Here is a 19,219-nt window from a genome sequence, read left to right as displayed (position 1 = left end):
TCCTTCCCCGGACTCGGGGGACAGGCGCGCTGTTTCCCTCAGGGTAGCTGCAGCACGGCAGCGCTCCCGGCCACAGCCCCGCGCTCCCACAGCCGCCCCGCAGCGGGCCCGGTACCTCTGTCACGCTGGCAGCAGGCACGCGGTCGGTCCCCTCGGCCCGAGCGGCTTCCACCTCAGCAGAGGCCGGTCCCGGTTGAGGCGGCACCGAGGCGATACGGGGGGCAGGGCAGGAGGCTCCCCCCTGAGCGCCGGGGCTTCGGGGTCTCGCAGCGAGCGAGCAGCCGGGCAGCGGCGGCACCTCCCGGGCGGGACCCGAGCCCCCGCCGAGCCCCGCAGCGGGCCCGAGGGGCCCCGGCCGGCCGCGGCCGAGCACGGCGGGTCCCGGCCCCGACCCCGGCCCCGGAGCCCCCGGCCCCGTCCCCACCGCCGCCGGCCGCCTCCGAACTTTCCCCGCGGCGGAGGCTGGGGCTCCCCTTCCCGCCCCGTCCCGTCCCGTCCCGTCCCGCAGCGCCGGGCTCGGCACGTACCTGGTACCTGGTGCCGGGCGCTGGGTGCCCGCCGCCCGCCGCCCGCCGCCCGCCCGCCGCCTCAGCGCTGCCTCAGCTCCCCGCACGGGGCCGGCGGCCGTGAGGCGAGGTGAGGGGCCGGGGGGGGGGGAGGCGGGAAAAGGAGGGAGGGGGGGGGGGCAATGCTCGCGCGCGCGCCCGGCCTTCCCCGCGCGTCGCCTAGGAAACAGCGGGGACGTTCGGCGGGGGGGGTGCGCGTGCTCGCCCCGCGTCACGTGCTCGCGGCCAGCCCAATGGCGGCGCCGGGCGCTGTAGTACTACGGGAGGGGAGGGGAGGGGAGGGGAGGGGAGGGGAGGGGAGGGGAGGGGAGGGGGCTCCGGGCCCGGAGGGAGGCCCCGCCCCCAGGGGCAGGCGGGTCCGGCGGGGGGGGTCCCGCAGCGGGGTCGGGCCGGGTCCGGCGGCAGGTGACGGCGGGGTCCCGCGGGCTGAGAGCACAGAGCGCAGAGCTGCGGGGTAAGCGGCGCCCCGAGCGCTGCTGGCGCCGGGCCGGAGGCGAGGGCAGTGCCTCGGGCACGCCGCGGAGCAGCCGCGGAGGCAGGCGCTGAGCGCAGGGCGCTGGGGTGCAGGAGCCGGGCGGTAGCGGACCCCCGGGGCGGGCACAGCCTCGCTGCCGCAGCGCCGTCCCCGCCGGGGAGTGCCCTTCACCGGCCCCGGCAGCCGGCTGGTGCCGCGGGGCTCGGAGCCGGGGCGCTGGGGAGCCGGGAGCCGGCTGCAGCCCGCGCCTCGCCGCGAGCCGAGCCCCGGGGGTCGCGGAGCCGTGGCCGCAAGGCGCGGGGCGTCCCGGCGGGGACAAACTCGGCGGCAGCGCTGGGCGAGGAAGCAAGAGGCGAAGGCACTAACTGCCTGGGAGATATCAAGGACACGTCTGAGAATGACGTTTAGGTTTAATTAGCCTGCTAGCAGATAGTGCAATTCCTAAAACTTTTTCAGTACACAAATATTTGAGCTCAGTACCGAGGCAGAATGAGATTTTACTTCTTTTGTTTTAAAAATAAATACATAATGCGGTAAAATCCCATTCTTGAAGAGAGCCGTAAGGTACAACTTAATCTAAATGAGCAAACAGGGTATGTTTGAAATAGTCACGTGACTGAAATGATCTTTATTTTGGGGGAGAGCTTTTATAGAAATTAATTTTGAGTATGTTTGGATAGCAAAGAACCATAAAACAAACCCCAGATCCTTTTTCAGTGTGTTCTTTTTATCTGCTCATTAAGAGAACTTCCAGTTATCATCTTTTGGGGATACTGCATCTGGCGGATGCTTCGAATAGTTAGCCATTAAAAATACACACAAGTGTGTTTGGTAATAACAATTCACTGTTTTAAGTGTATGGGGAGTAAAGCACATGGGTTTATGTAAAGACAAATCTGATTAGTTGCCAAGGCTTTTCCCAGCCTCCAGTATGGCTGTACATTAGTGCATATTTTTGCTAGAGAGCTGAACATGCTGCAGTTTGGGGTTTGAGCCCTCAGTTTTCCCAGAAACCCAGTAGTGGTTCCCACAAAAGAACAACTGTATTATTTCCCCTAGTGCTCCAATGCCCAAGAAGCACAAATGTGCATGCGATTTCCCACATGGCTCACTTTAATCTGTGGCTTCTCAGCTACAGAATAGCAACCCAGTGTTTCTATAGCTTTCTGAGCATTCAACAGGGGACACACACAGAGTTCCTACCTCACAGGCCCAGTTCAGCAAAGTACTTGAATATACTTTAATTTGGTGATTTACAGGGGACTAGGATATTTTTAACTCTAAACATGATTTAAATCCTTTCCTAAACTGAAGCCCTTGTTAACAGAATCAGATCATGAAGATGAAGACGGACAGGACTTTCAAGTAATTGAAGAAGTTGAAACGGTATCCGTATATATATCTCAGTATACAAGGTGACCTAACTTTAACGTATATAGTGTAACCTTTCAAACAATGTATTAATATTAATATTGGTTCGGATGAAAAATGTGTAGGAAAAATGGTAGAGCTGACCTGAACTGTTTTCAGCAAAGTAAACTGCCACAGAGCAAAATAGACTAAATTTCAGGTTAAAATACTCTAACCTGATATACAAAGTAATCTTCCAAAGATCTCCCAAGGTGCATGCAATGTAAATGTTTGAACATGCACAGAATTGCATTTCGAGTTTCTCTGAAAGTAAAGCTACAGCTGTGTCTTAAAAGAAGACTTTGAGTTTGGAAAGTGTTGAGTGGATGAACAAACAATCCCTTGTCTTGCAAGTACTGGTTCACTGCATTCACTGCACAGATGTAAACAAGTTAGAATCAGGTTTAGCAACAATTTCTGCTGTAACAATTTGTTTTCTTTGCCTTATGTCACCATACATCAGTTTATTTTTCTAATGAGGTAGACAGCCCGATTTATTCTGTTTCAGACTGATACATACCTAAACTTCTGGTAAGAGTGAAACAAACATCTCAGAGAAAAATATTTGCTTATATAAATAAATGCATGGTTACCTAATGATTTACTTTTAAGTCTTAAACATAAACAAGTAGACAAATCTGAAATTGTACTACTTGTTATCAAAACTTAAGCACAAAGTAGAGTTATAGATACACACATACATACCCCTGGACTGTTCAGGGGATATTTTCACTCCCTTTTTCACCACCCCCAATTTTTATGAATATGCGAGCAACAGTCTAAAAAAGTATTCTTTTAAATTATTTCATTCTCTGCAGTCAGTTTGTAAATTTGTAGTACGCTGAACAAGTATAGTCCTAGTCCAAACAACTGACGAGGTATAGCATATCCATTCAACACACAACACACTGATGCAGTAAAAAGCTGTCAGCTTCCTCCAAGTTATTTTCTGCTAAATCGGTGAACTTAAGCATCTCATGAAAAGGTTCGACACATACCCATAGCAGCAGAGAGATGGTGAGATGCATACCTGGCAGTAAGATAGGAAAGGAGATAGGAGATCTCCTTTTGGCAACAGCAAAATCAAGGTTTTTTGGCTGTTCAAGGGCCCACAGCCTGATTAAATCTGATAAAGGAACTAGTCTGAAATGTAGGTTATATCCTATTTATATTTTCTGTTATGAGAGCTATTGGATATTATATAGTTTTGTGGGAGATTCTGAGAAAAGGGAGGTTAAATTATAAAGCACTGCTAGCTCTAATAAAATGCAGCTTCTAATCAGATTCTTGACTGCTGCATATTTTTATAACACAACTTATATACACTGCATTGTGTGAATGTTTTGCATTCTGCAGTAAATTTCAGCTCTGGTAACCATAATAAAATACACAAGCGATTCTGTGAGCATAATGGGGTGTTACCCTACTCTATACTTGGCCTCCGTATTCATGTTTGTCTTTGTTGTAACCTCACCCACAGTGCACTACACAACTGTGTAAGTTTGAAGCCTTTTTAATAATACACACAGAATCCAGATCTTAGATGCTGAAAATAATCATCTCCAGGCTGACCTATTTCTTGTGGAAAACAGGATTTTAGTTCTGAAGTGGATAACGTTGGTTGGTTCCTTTGTGCCACGTTATTTTAATCGTGGTTGTGTACACAAAGAAAGCAAAGTTGCATATCTGTAAGACAGCCCAAGAGGACAGCCTTTGGGTGGTGACGTTGCTGTTACAGCCTGGTATCACAGGGAACTGCCATTTCAGATTTTCTTGTATGGACAGGACACTTAAAGAGCTAGAGAAGCCATTTAAGGGCCAAAGAAAAATAGAACTGTCTGCTTATAAAGTAAGTACAAACATGTTATACCTTTTGAAATGGGCCTCTAGGGAACGTTTCCTTTGTACTACTAAAAGCTGAAGTTATTTCTGGTGAAAGGGGCAATTTATTTTATTTGGTCATTTAATGGGCAAAAAATCATTTAACTGAGGAAGAACTTTCATGTAGATGGTGCAAGGAGAAGAACTACTATATCTACTTTAAAGGTGAAAGAGAAATAAGGATTCTTTTACTGTCTGTGATTCTTTGCATTTCTTCCAATACAGGATAGTTTGCCTGACTATTTGTTTTATTTACACTTTAAAATATAATTAAGACCAAAAAAAATAAAAACACTGAAAAATAAAACCTTTCATGTTAGGCACGTTTAGTAACTTATTTGCTACGTTAAGCCTTGAGTTCAGCTTACAAGAATAGAGAATGTAATAATGGTAGATGGTTGTAGAGTTGTCATGTTGACAGAATAACAATTTCTTTACATTGCTTTTTAGCAATGTAAACTGAAAGCTGGCTTCTGTCTAGACAGTTCCTATTCCATATTTTAAAAATAATAGTCCAAATTTAGATTTGCTGACTTCTGCTGAATTCACAGCCTACATTACTAATTTCACCTGACATTCAGATGCAAGAAGCACTCAAGTGAAACACACATGCTCTCTCCAAGAATTAAATTGTTCTTATTTGTGAAATGCAAGAATTCTACCACTAAGATCTTACCTGACTGAATAATAATCAGTCTGAAGACTGAGTCAATTATATGCACTGACTGTCAAGGTACAAACCATAATTTAATTAGCTAGCCAGAAACAATAATTTAGGTGTTTTAAAAGCATCAGGAATACAATTCTGAATAACCATGGCATAATGTTGTTGTTTTTGAACTTCTTGGTGTTTAAGCATGCTTTAGTATGAATTTATTTTCACTCTGTAGCTCTGCCCTTAGAAGTTAACTGAACTTGACGGTATACTTGAATGTTTGCCATTAACTCTGAATTAATGGAATGTACACATAATATTGCTGTCAAAGTACAAGAAATATCTTAGCAGCAACACTGTAAGATGCATTCCAATAGCTGTTCCTTCAGGGGAAAAGGTCACTAGGATTAATAATGACATGCTACGTTTATGTGTTTCTTTTTAGGTGCTGTTTTGGAAGAATAGCCTCTGATCAAGATTAAAAATTGTTGTTGCAATAATATGCGAACAGGTAACGTCTTCCAGGTATTTACTTGGATATGTATACATGTATAATTAGTATTCATTGAAGTTGCATTGATTTCAACAGCTGCCATTGGGATCGTAACAACTGCTCTGTGGGACTCCACTTACTAGGCAGCAAACTAGTTCATTAGGCAGTGGAACAAACTCTCTAAGATGTTTGCTTTGATAATTCCTAACATTTCACAGGTTTTAATTGATTATCACACAGTCCAAAACTGATTTGTCAGCATTTCCCACCAGTCCCCCTTCCCTTGTGTTTTAGCAGACTTCAGGTTTGGGCGGTCTATAGTATTTTATCCTCTGGACTAGGCATGACAGCTGAGGCAATGTGGATTATCAAGGCTAGTTTAGTTCTTTGAGGGTTAAGGTGGTGCTGAGCCTTTATTTGTTTTTCTTTTTTAATAGACAGGATGGCCAGGTTAAAAAAAGTTTGAATGGGAACAGGCAAGATAGTTTAGGGGCAGGTTTTCATGCATGTCCTTGAAAAAAAATAATTGTGCATCAGTGTATTTAGAAGCTGCTGTTACCTCTGCCAGTTTTAAGTAATCAGACTAGTTTTAAAAAGAGCACTATTTTTTTCTTTCTTTTCCACCCCCCACCAGTAAAAGATGACTTTTTTTATTTTAAAAAAAAGTAACTTGTCTCCTACTTCTCTATTTAATCTCTCACATAGACAGATATATCAAAATACAGACATATCGTGTAGAACATATGTTGATAGCATTTCTGCAATCATTAATTGCAAAGGTAAAGCTTTCATATTTTTTAATTGCCCGTCATCACATGAATTGTTAAACTTCTCTATTTTGATTATAAAAGTCTGAATGTATATATTTAACATTATACATAAATGTATACATTTAACTTTCAAAACATATAATCGGCATTTTTAGCTTAATATATTAACTTATGTCATGAAAAATTGTAACACATTCCCCAGTGTTAATGTAATTGGATTTTTCCTTGTATTGAAACCTTTCTGATTTTCCATTATATTCTTCTCCATCACCGATTTTAAATTCAAGGGGATAAACTGTTCCTTTCATACACTCCTGTCCAGAGCTGTAGCTATCAAATTTGATCCAAACTACTGTATTCCAGTAAAGTGGGCATGGAATATAATAATACCTTTTTTGTATCAAAACCCACTACTAGTAGCATCCTGAATTTTCTTTTATTCTTTTTCATAATTGTGTGCTCTACTTAATACTGCATTACTCAGGTACTTTCATTAAGTAGTAGCAAAATATTAACACAAAAGCTAGGATTAATAAAAAGCACAGTTGGTTGGAAAATGGAGCACCTGGCCCACATGGATGTAGACGCTTCTTCAAATATCACATTTCTGGTAAAATTAAGGTTACCATTTTTCCCTTAACATTGGAAATAATGTCTAGCACTAGAAAGAAACAGCCTGTAGGGAAATTGTCTGTAGTTATAATCGAAAAGGTTTTGAAGGCCTCCTAGGCACTTTTTGTTCTCTGTCCCTCGCTTTTCATAAGACAGAGTGCCTGAGGTATTTTTCCAGAACAGAAATGCCTGGCTGGATTGCAGAGCTGGTCCTTAATACATGGATCACACTGTAACAGCGAGAGGATCTTTTTCCCCAAATGTTCGGAGACCTGAATGACTGAGGCATCTAGTTTGCTTCAATACTCTACTGCTCTGCCAGTATAAAAAAAGTAAGACAGGTACATTTCTGAATAAAAATGAGGAAAAGGCGTAGACCCATAAGGCAGAATTTTAAGAAAGTTAACAAGTTCTCTCAAGAACTTCTAAGGCTTCCCCTGAGCTGTCTGTGAAGACCTTTTTCTGTGGGGCCTACCTTCTACTATCTCGCTCCTCCATCTGGTAAAACGTCAACAACATTTGACTCCCTCAGATACTTAATGGAGTTGAGACCAGGTCAAAGTTGAGAGTTTTGCTTTTTCTCTTAGTTCTTATAATTGCACAGATATCCTGATACAGTGTTCTTGCATTCAATATCCTCTCTCTTCATTTAAGGAAGGATATGGCCTTCAATTAGTTACACTGCCACAGAAGTTCTACTGTTACATTCAAAAAGGCTAAAATCTAATCATTTGTAGTTCTTGTTCAAAAATTTTCTTTTTTTTTTTCCTGTTGCCATTTTATTCTAATTGTAGTTATACTGTTACTCATGCAAAATAATATTGTCTTTTACAGTGAACTTGCAGTAAATGATTTGCCACTAGACAAGCACAGATAGCCTCAGAGTTAAAATAACTTTCCATTTAACTCCTAGTAATGTTGGGTGAAGCACATATATTTGTTATGCCACATCTTGAACCAGGGCAATCAGGTCAAACATCAACAATCTTTCCAGCCTTACATCTCTCCTCCAGCTTCCTAATTTATCTGCACACACACTAAAAGGTCTGGTTACCATTTGAATGTTAACACTTTGATAGCACCAACATGAAACTGAATTCCTGTTGATCTCTGTGATAGAACTGCCTTGGTCTTACAATGATATATGGACATCATCCACATTCCTGTGTCAATATGACATTGTAGAAATTGAAGAATGCGTGAAAAGACAGACAGTAGGATTACTAAAGATGGCCCAGTACCTACCAGGGTGCGTGATGTGTTTGTTGCACAGGGTAAGGGGTAGCTAAGCTTTTCTACTACTCTGAAAGGTCAGATTTATTCTACGCACAAAGCCATGGAAGCTGCCTTTAAGGAAGAATGTCTTATGACCATACTTTCTCCTTTTTCCTGCAAGAATAAAGAGGAACCAAAACTATTTGTTTTCTGAGAAACAAATACGAAAATTAAAATCTCAACTCCTTGTAAACAACGCTGTATTTTATATAGAGCATGTCTTCCATGCATAAGTAGTGACACAGCAGAATTCTGATTTTCAGAACTTCTGGGAGAAATAACAGCAAAAACAACACCTGAAGTGTGAGGTAACACATGATTCTCAGGCTTGTGATGTCAGAAGACTGTTCTATTTTACTTTTGATTGAGATATTGTGGTTTCATAAGACTGAAAGTATAAATATATACGCATATATATGAAATGAGTTAATGACACATTAAATATATGCAGTCCAACTTCCAAATTTAGACTGCTGTCAACAAGAGTGTAATTGCAGTCAGCTATTCCATTTATCATATAGTGGGCAATTGCTTCTATAAGTGCCAGCATCAGTGTCCTGGACATTTCATTAGAATGCCTAGTTACGTTTAAAACATAACTTAGGCTTCTTGCATGAACTGCATTAAAAAAATAAATAAAATTTTTTGAGATTTGTGGAAATTGCATTGTAACAGTCTTCTATGTATGTGACACTTCACAGGCTAGGTACTTTATTAGGATGAGAAAAACTGGTAGTGTCCAACTGCTATGATTCAGTTCTTAATACAGCCTGAAGAAGCTTTAAAATGTCCTGGGCCACAGCTGGGAATATTCTGGGATTATCTGTACTGACTCTGATCCTCTCATAGAAACTAGTTAAGCTCAAAATTGTTTATGCCAATGTAACAGGACAAACTGGACTTCGTATTATATGTATCCCTTTATTTTGTATGGTTTGTGGTCACAAAAGGCAAATGAGGTAATAGAAAATTCAAAAGTTCCTGTTCCTACAAGATAAACTTTTAAAATTTATTCATAATCTTAGCATTCTTTATCTGATACAGTGACAGATTTGTGATCTTTTTGCATGTAATTACATAAAACAATTCTTCAAGATGGATAATGCCATACACTGCTAGCCTGGAAGGCAAGACTGATTTCATATTTGTTCCTAGTGTAGTGATAGCGTGGTTTTTTTGTTGTTGTTCTAGTTTGTTTTTATTAAAATGAAGCTGTCCTCCTCACTCCCCTCCCCCCCCCCCCCCCCCAAAAAAAAAAAAGTCTAATTATTGATAAAAATCCAGAAATCTCCATTTTTCACTGTGTTTATTTTGGTCTTATTTTGAAGATCATGAAGAACTCTGTGGCACCAGTTATGGATCTTTTTGTCTAAATGGAGGAATTTGTTATATGATTCCTACTGTATCCAGTCCATTCTGCAGGTTAGTGATGCCAAAACTTGTGTTTTTAAATATTGGACAGTAGCTATCTCAAAACTTTCTCCATTTTGCTCCTTTAAGAACGTATTGTTAAACCATTACATGAAAGAAAATACCTGTTACCTTGGCTATCCCAAATTCAGTAATTCATGCTCAGATTACTTACCTAGCCCACACAGAAATGACAGTGAAGAAAAACAGTCATGTACTTGGGATATACTTGTTTGACGGTTGCAACAGTACTCCGTTATATATGCATTCAGAATGATATCTATATTTAGGGCCATGTTTCCTCCCCTCATTACAATATTGAAAGGAACAAAATACCCTTTGCCTAATGGAGAATAAGCTGTAGGAAAGGCATTCAGAATGGCAAAGTACCTTGCCAGCTTTTCTTGCAGATGAATTATATTGCAAATTTTCTGATAACATAAAAATGGCCTGACCTGAACGAAAGGAGGAGGCATGCAAAAAGGAATATAATCTTTTAAGGGAGATAAAAACAACACAACGCGTAACTCAAGACTTACTGTGTTCTCTGAATCTCACTGCAACACTTGAAGGGCAGTATTTACAGTGACAGACCACTTGCTAAAGAAACATCTAGACAGCGCATATAGATGCTTCTTGGGCCATTAGTTTATAGGTCCATTTTTCCCTTTGGAGCCCCGGTTGCACACTGGAAAAAGAAATATTTCCTGCTTTTGCATATGTATTTGTTTCCTGTGTAAATACAGCCCTCTCTCTTTTTTTTTTTTTTTTTTTTTTAAACAAAGACATAAGACGATGTTAAATTTAATTTTAGTTTGTCATGGTTCTGTATTTACTAATTCTTAGCTATTGTTTATCAAGATAAATTATGGTTAATTTAATGAATTTACATAACATAATAATAGACATTCAGACACCTACTGTATGTACTTCAGGATACTACCTATTTTCCTCCCTGTGGCAGCATCCACTCCATCTCCAATCATAAACTGTAGCTAACAATAATAAGGTGAAGCAGACAAAGGAAACAGTCTTTTCTAAGGTGTCTAATTCAAATATTACTTTCTTTTGTTTTATATGGGACAGTTCAATCTAAACAAATACACTCAGGTACGTAAACTCATCTAGTAGGTGAGAAAATAATTTTGTGGTAAATGGTCATTTAAAAATATATACAGAATATCACTGTCATATAATAAATCAGATCCAGAAATGAGGATAAAGCACAAGCGTGCTGCATTGTAATGATTTATTCTAGCTGATAAACCTCAAACTTCTGTGTTGTAAAATAAATACTATGTGCACACAAAGTAATGCATTTCATGCATGTTGATATATGCATGTGTTTTGTTTTGTTTTTTTTCCTCAAGAAGGAATCCCTTATTATTGACATTAAAATGCTTAAATAGAAAAAAAAGTAGACTAAGCAGCATCGGTGATAAGATTTCAAAGCACCCACTCTCAACTGTTGCTGGACTACATAACAAAAAAGGTCTATCTGATGAAGTAACGTATTCAGAAAAACTCAATCTTCAGGAGCACAAGTCGAACAGCATAGACAACTTTACTTTAAAAGAGCTCCAAATGAAGGAATTTGTAATTCAGGTACTAGAAGATTTTATAATCTGCTGAAGCAGAAAAAGTACCATTATAAGAGCATTTCTGTTATACTCAGGCAATCCTATAGCATTTAAATTATCAAGTATTTTTCCTCTGTATCTAATGGTTGATTATGAAGTTATACGGGTTTAAATAGAACGCTTCTATTTAAGTATGTCCTCATTCTAAGCATGTTCCTTAATCAGTCAGAGGAGGCTAATTATAGATGAGAAAGGTTTTGTTTACACACAGATATCTTAGTAATCAGCAGTGATGTGAATAGAAACAACAGAAAAAAATGCATTGCTATTCAGCAGAATGCAGAAAAATATTTGGCATTCTGGATCTTCAAAACTGGCATCATCACAGTTGTTCAAAGTTTCTATGATACAGGTTTCTTGCAGAAAACCTAAAGCTTCCAAGTGCTCTCAAATGATTACTTCCCACCAACACAACAACTGAATCAGAATTTTAGAACCAAAGGCTGCATCACTGTGAAGCACTGATTAGAAGGGGGAAATGCAATAAGAATGTACTAGCAAAATGTAAAAGTATCTTAAAACATATTTGCCTTGGCATGCTATTTATTTAGACAAATGTGTTGTGCTCAACATAGTCCACATTACCTGATGCAATGTCATTGGAAGTAATTCCACAACGTAAGTGGGAAAATTGCATCATTCTTTAGAAACACGTATTTTGTAGCATGATCAAATTAAGAGCCACTGTTTACTTTTGGACATTTCAGTTATTTACACTATTAAGAAATTGATATATATACATAGAAGATATTTAATGGAAATAAAACATTAGTTGACCCTCCCCCACCAGTGCAACAAAGCAGCTTTTAAATACAGCTGATGTATGTTAAAACATGAAGTTGCTCAGCTGCCATCTTTATTTGTTCCTTTTCTAGCACTGAGTTAATGACCTTAGCAGCAAAAGGCACACCTGTCACCATATACAAGATAAGCTTCAAACCTGGGAATGCTCAATTGTACTACAGAAACAAACAGGCAGCAGAACAGAGAAGGCTGTAAAAGCAGCCGCCTCAGGTGTGTCATCAAACACGGGGCTGAAAGATGTTTGCCTCAGCACCTGATATGCAGCTGTCCCAGAATCATTAATTAACACAGTGCAGAATTAAGATTTCATTGCCTGAGGTGAAGTTCTGATATTTCCATGTGCTTACTTGAAAGATGGCTGAGAGTCATCTTTTTTATTTCAGACAAGATACAGGTTGTGTGCTGCTTTTCTTTGTTTTTTGTTCTCTCCCTCCCTCTTTATAATCAACATTTTCCAGAGCAGAACACAGAACATGCTTTAAGATGTATGCTTGGCACTTTACAAACCATGAGGGTATTTTAAGACCTCCTATAGAAACCGATGCAATGCTGTCATGTTCCTTTGCTTATTTTGGGCATAGTACTGCCTTAAACATCTGGTTCTGCTTTCTATTTCATACAATGTGGCTAAAATCTCAACAACCTTTTAGCTGCACCGGCATTGCATTTCCAATTTTTTTAATCTATGTTAAATGTGGCTTCCATGGACTGTTCATGACAGGTCAGTCTACCTTATCACAACAGTTCTCTAACCGTGACATTTTAGCCTAACCCTACCTATGCAGCTCTCTTTAGCTAGAAGGACTATCTTTTCTTCCTCCTGCTTCATTTTATACTCATTCTCTAGAACTTTTCTACAATTCTTCATTTGATGCCAAAGCCTATTTATTTTTTTATTCCTGTATCATTTTAGCCTTGCATTATTCTCCAGATGTCATTGGTATTCAAAAATACTTGTATGAATATTACATTCCATTTTCTATTCCTGTTATTCTATTCAGCTCTATAAAGCATTTCTCTCACTTGCTAGAGAACAATGCCCCACTCAAACTACATTTCTATTCTTAAAGCATTCTACAGTACAGGAATAGGCTACTGAAGTGCCACTACACTTACAGTAAGTATCTGGAATATTATCTCAAGCAATCAGGGCAGCCTGCCTATCTTTCCTTCTCCCAGCACTCAAATGTAGTAACTCTGAATAGTCTCACGTTGTCCTTATTAAAGGGAGACTGTTTGATCAGAAGCACAGCTTTAATACACGATAAGGATACCTGTTCCCATCCTGGCCCAGATCGCTCTCCCAGTGATCTGTGCAAATCTTCCATTTTATTTTCAAAAGCAAAGAATTAAAAGAAATGGTAGTAATTCTTTGTGCAATTCTTTAGACAATTAGTACTGAAAGAGTAGTCCATAAGCTACAGGAAACTGGTGCTGGGAGCCATACCAGGCACGCATGGTGGTATACTGACAGTAATATGTTTGTTGGATTTAAATAAGCTAGACATCTTGGCTGTTTGTCCCCCTTTCAACTTTTAATCCCTCATCTAAAGTTATACCTTGCCACTGCCAATGGAGAACACTAAACACGTTAAGGAGTTCAGCCCACTTTCCTCAGCTAGAGCCCAAAATTGCTTATGGCACAAGATTATTACGACGTCAGTGCCAGAAATAGCAAGAAGGAGCAAGATCTTCAGTAATTCAAATAGAAAGGAGCAAATATACATACAAGAAAAATACATACAGAATGTAGTTGTTGAATTAAGTGCTTTCCATTTTCTGTGATGCACTAAATTCCAAGAAAATTTTGCGGAATAAGTGCAAAAAATAAGTCAAATAAAGAAAAATTTAGCTTCAGTTTCAGCTAGCTCATTCTAGCTTTTCAGAAGCATCGTTCCCTAGAGTGCTTCGCTTGACTACCTGTATATGCAAACGAGTCCTGTCTGAAAGAAGTATAAGCATCCAAGGTGTTTTTCTGCACTGTGTGCAATACTTAGTAAAGCAGTGGGAATTTTTGCTGCTTCTGCAGCTCCTGATGTATTTTGAATCGTCTTTGGAAAAAAATTTCAGAAGCTCAATATGTAAAATAAACATAGTAGGGAAATCCTTTAAGTAGTTCTCTCAATGAATGAGAGGGTCATTCCCCAAGCATGTAACATTTCCCTGTATAGGTTATTTTACTTCATAAGCTACCTTTGCTAGTCAACTGTCTTAGGTGCACTTTGCCTCAATGAATGCTCATTTCATTTATGCAGCTGACAGTACCAGCTCGTTAGCAAAGAGCAATAAAAAGTTACACCAAAAGAAAAAAGCATGACTACTGCGTGCAAGGTGAGAACCAGTGGGATGACAGAGTTAACATTGAAAAGGTGGATTTAATCCAGTTTGCCTGTGAAGGCAAACTTAAATGCAAGATATATTGCTCATCCAGTGAATGTATAACAAAAGATATAGTTTAACATTTTGACATATAAAAGCAGTGTGAGTCAGAATACAAACTTAATACCCAACATGCCCAATTACCTATATTCCAAAAATAAGAAGCAAATGGAAATTCTATAAGAAAGTGTGCTCTGAAACGAATATAAATCTCTCCCCACTCTTACACCACTTAAGACCAAAAGCAGCCTTTGGATTTCACAAACAAGATATGCTCTAATCCGTATAAAATTTGGTTTTCCAGGTGTATTGAGAACTACACGGGAGCCCGTTGTGAAGAAGTTCTGCTGCCCAGCATCAAGTCTCAAACAAAAGGTGACCTGTTTGCAGTTCTCTTGGCTTCACTACTTCTGCTAGGAGTTCTTTTAATTGGAACATTCTACTTCCTTTGCAGGTAAAAGTGCTTCAGAGTGTTGAAGCTATTTAATCAAGTAGAAATTTCTTCTGGTAATCATGTACTAATTATTTGAATATAAAAGTATGTAATGCATTATCCATAAGGTTTGTGTGGTTATTCAGCATAATTAATGTGGATGTCTCAACTTGTTGCCTGTGGTATTCCTTCTAAATGACTTTTCTAAGCTATTACTTCTAGTTGCTTTGTAAAAAGAAAAAAAAAACACCAACAACAAAAAACCACAACACATCCAGTAAACTAGTTTCTGATAGATTTTACAGTATACCTAGAGTTATTACTTTGAAATATTGGTCAACCCTTACGTTCTCCAAAGATTTAGAAGTAGAAGCAAATTACCGAAGTGACTAGAAACTGTTTCACTGCATTGAGTTGGCAGCCAAACTAACTGATGCCTTTACAGCTTCCACTTTAATGAGGAAAATTGTAAGTAAAGAATCAAAATCAAGAACCATCCCAGACAGATATTCATTAACTAACAGAAATTTAGAACACATCAGAGGGCTAACTCATCTACCCCAATGAAAACGTGTAAAGAGTTAGTAGGATTAAATAACCCATCTATTTGATGCTGTAATGCTAAATACATACATGTATATCAGTAGACTTGCACCAAACCCAAACAAACTTACCCTCTGCATCTGAGTAGACAACTTCATCTCCTATGTCCTCCCTTGTTTTTAGGGTACCATGCCTTTTGCGAGAGCTTACTTTCCCTTATGCTGTGAACATGTATTGATGAGATAACTTGCTAACCCCTGTAATTATTAGCGATCATTTGCTTTTTCTGTTGCTGCTCTTCTGAATTTCTCCTTAGCTATGATATCCTAAGGTTCTTGCAATTCGCTTCTTTGCTCTTAAATAATCATATTACCAAATCAACCTCTCTGATCCATGCCTTTCAGGGAAGAGCCAGTCTACTTTCACTTCAGCTGCTGTCACAGAAACCCACCGGGTGCCTGTTTTTCCCATAGCTGAGGACATTGAGAAAAGACTTCAGAGTATTTGACAAACAAAGTTTGTATTAAATAAAGTTTTTGTAGAGGCTACCCCTTACCTTAGTCACTTTAATTAAATTAATCCTGTCTTATCAGCAGTGCAGCCACAGATTAGTAGTTAGCAAGAGTATTTGCAGATTACTATAAAGTTACCAAAACAGAATACGGTGCTAAGTAACTTAGAAAAATTCATGCAAGTCTCGTTATAACTTTTTTGTTTCTTTAGAAGCAAATCTTGTCTTCGAAAAGAGGAAAAAAGGCTTCAGAGAGCAGAGAATTCAAAGACTAATCCATTCAGGAAACCCTTTTGTCTTGTATACAGTAAGGTATACAAGTAAGGTATACCTTCAATAAGGTGAAGGCTGGAGACAGCCTACTGAGTTTCACAGTCAAAGAGCCTTGCATAACAGAGTACACAAGCTTAAAAGTACAGCACTTGCAGGCCTACACAAGTCCTCTCTTACACAGTTTTAAGGTGAGCCTCAAACACCATTTACTTATAGGAGATCAATTTACTCGGTCCTTATTTAACTGGCAGAACAGGTAGAGTCTCTTTAATACAGAAACAAGGTCAGCAACTCAATCTTGACACAGTTGCCCTTAAATCTAGCTTACATACCAGGTTAACTTAGGAAATCTCATAAAAATCACAATTAATTTCTTTAAAGTACAGAAAAGAACATTACTGTCTAAAAACTGACTTATCTCACCTTGAACACTCCAGAAGGCGGGTGTAACACAACCATCATATACTAGGGAACTCTTCTATAAAAGAAACACTTCACATCCAAAAGTCCTTATTTCTTGACTGATGTAACCAATGTATCAGAGGAGTCTTACCTAGCTACTTTAATTTATTCTCCTGTCCTTAGATGTACAAACAAGGATAATTGCTAGCAGCTGTCATTAATATGTTTTGTTTTGCCCTACCAGCTGTATCATAACATATTAGAAGACGGTGGGACCAGGGCCTGTAAGGGTTAGCTGAAAGTTTGTGTTGTCATTGACTTTGTCCTCTTTGACAGGATATATTGCATCTAAGTTTTAGAGAAATATATTATGCTATCAAGCTTCCACTACTACACTTTGTTAGCAAATATGCTTGATCCAAAAGAAGAAAGCAGAGTTTCTTCCCCCATATTGTGTGTAAGTAAGCATTTCTGTGGCACTTTAAGCAGAGGATTCTAGTGTGTTTTTAGTACATAATGTGATCTGGGAGAATGCAGAAGAGGAGACATTAATTGCAACTTATTATAGAGAAACTGATTCCCTACAATTATACATCAGCTCTTTTAGAATTTAGGAAATCAATGCTGTATTATTTTGTCACTGTAATCACTTGCATCTGCCCTCCTTTCCAAGTTTTCTTCCTCTCAGGCTGCTTGTGGCGGATTTCAGGACCAGGCATGCGTGTGTCCATTTAATGCTCCCCACAAACAAATTCATGCAGCATACAAGGACAGGAGAAAGGATAGCATTACTCTGCTCATAAAACTCATATGTAATGGTGAAAGTAGCCTGTAAAAGAGAAGGGCTGCATAGGAAAAGCTCAGGGTGAACGTTAGGAAACAACTCTCCTTTTATATTTAGCTTATTCATTGCATTTTTATCAAAGATTTACTTTTTTTCAATCTACTGATAGGCTGATTTCATGCTGTATTTGATTATATACAAGGATTCCTCACAATGATATAGTTTAAGAAATCAAACCTACAAGGAGAAGGCAAAGGAGAGAGAAACAAAGATAATGAAGAAACAGTATTTGAAATGGCTGGAGGATGAGAATGATGGAAAGTAGAGTGAAATAACAATAGGGGAATTAAGGTCTGAGTGAAAGGAACAGCAGAGAATGTAGGGAAGGAAGAGGGAATTCAGGAGTGCTGAAAGACTGGTGATGAAAAAAACAGCTTATAACTGGGAAGTATAAACAGTTGTCTAGATTAAACCTCCTACTGTTGCTGAAACTTGCTGAAGGAATGGCTACTTTAGAACTCTCTCTGAGTTTCAGGTAAATAGGATATAATTATCTAGGTAGTAATGAGTTGGTTTACTTTCCTTTTATGAAAAATGAAGAAGAATCTTTAACAGTTACAAAGAAAAGACTATGTTTTTATGCCTCATCAAAAATGAGTCTCGTAGAACAATTTTATATCACCGTAAAAACAGTGCTGTCCACGCCCAAAAGTAATGTGGAAACCAGTTCAGCACTTTAGCTTCCTATTTATTTCCAGGACTGTGCTGTTTCATGGGCAATAAATGTCAATTCTCTGTCAAAGGGGGAATCCCAGTCTTTAAAGAGCATGCTCACTTCTGCTTGCTGCATTCCTCTCGAAGCTCAGCACGTTGCTATGTCTAGCTATTGGATAAGGACATCTGGACACATATGAGGACACAATAGATAAGGCTGTGCAAAGCCCCATCCAACCTGACTTTGAACACTTCTAGGAAGGGGACATCATACCAACAACTATATTTTTAGCAAAGACTGAAAATGTAAAATATATCCATATATATATATAAACACACACACACATTTTAAATCAGAACTGGTGTTATAAGAGTGATTTGCTATTTAATAATAATTTAAAAAAAGTCTTGGAGTATGGGTGCAGTGCCTCTTTAGGTGCAGTATAACCTGTGAGCAGATGGAAGTACATGATCCAATACATGGAAGTAGATCAAGCTGCTCTCAAACACACACAGCACCCTGTCTGTAAACAGCACTGATAAAGTCTACAGCTGTCCTCTAAGGAAAACAGGAAAGTATTCAGAATCCCTGCTATTACATTGTTACTGAAGGAACAAATGGTATGTTTTACTACAAGCAATTTAGGTGTCAGCAGAGGTCCACCTGGCCTTCCTACTCCAGAAACATACTGTACAAGGCTTACCGGAAGACAATTTAGAAAGCTGATTAGCACAGATTTCACATAACACAGCTTTTTTAAAAAATCATAGTGCAGAGTGCCACGCACACAGCTCAGAGGGGTAGAGAAAACCCTAGGGAAAAATAAAATAAATTGCAATTTATTGCTATACTTTATTGTAAGTCATATTGAAATGCCAAATAACCTGTATGATAAGCTTATATTGATGAATGGGAACTCAGCCAGCCAAAACAACAGGGTCTAGGCATAAAGCCATTTGAGCTATCCAAGACAACAGATTTTGTGGAGGAGTTATACCACCACAGGACACAAACTGGACAGAAAAGAGAATAGCTCATGACTTTTCTCAAGACCACATATGCCTAATTACTATTAAAAGGAAGAAGGAAAGAAACAAGAGATCATTTCTGTCTAAAGGATCTGCTTCTCCTCAGGAAAGTATGGAAAATATCACACTATTGACATTTCACTTCCGAATGCTAAGAGAG

General features: G+C 39.5%; 2 protein-coding genes across 11 annotated transcripts in view; one reads left to right on the top strand and one right to left on the bottom strand.

Annotated features, from left to right (window-relative positions):
• TMEM266 (transmembrane protein 266) overlaps window positions 1-657 on the bottom strand; it is a 78,378-nt gene extending 77,721 nt beyond the window's left edge. For 3 of the 4 annotated variants that reach the window (XM_038185055.2, XM_072043468.1, XM_072043469.1), the window contains exon 1: window positions 528-657. The gene's annotated coding sequence lies outside the window, so the exon portion shown is untranslated. The remainder of the gene's footprint in view (window positions 1-527) is intronic. The other variant, XM_072043470.1, reaches the window with a different exon arrangement.
• The window catches only part of NRG4 (neuregulin 4), a 53,404-nt gene that overhangs the window by 22,135 nt on the left and 12,050 nt on the right, over window positions 1-19,219 (top strand). For 3 of the 7 annotated variants that reach the window (XR_005268635.2, XR_003499904.3, XM_027466616.3), the window contains exons 1-5: window positions 884-1,020; window positions 2,369-2,456; window positions 5,433-5,498; window positions 9,466-9,559; window positions 14,675-14,824. Coding sequence is in view for 5 of the 7 variants with exons in the window: in XM_027466616.3 (XP_027322417.1) it covers window positions 5,489-5,498; window positions 9,466-9,559; window positions 14,675-14,824 (254 nt within the window). In the remaining 2 variants the exon portion in view is untranslated. Of the gene's footprint in view, window positions 1-883; window positions 1,021-2,368; window positions 2,457-4,087; window positions 4,301-5,432; window positions 5,499-9,465; window positions 9,560-14,674; window positions 14,825-19,219 lie in introns of those variants that run through there. The other 4 variants (XM_027466618.3, XM_027466617.3, XM_013107277.5 and 1 more) reach the window with 4 other exon arrangements.

Source organism: Anas platyrhynchos, chromosome 11 (genome assembly GCF_047663525.1).
Source record: "Anas platyrhynchos isolate ZD024472 breed Pekin duck chromosome 11, IASCAAS_PekinDuck_T2T, whole genome shotgun sequence".
In the NCBI taxonomy this organism is placed as follows: domain Eukaryota; kingdom Metazoa; phylum Chordata; class Aves; order Anseriformes; family Anatidae; genus Anas; species Anas platyrhynchos.
This window is presented reverse-complemented; position numbering and strand designations above follow the sequence as displayed.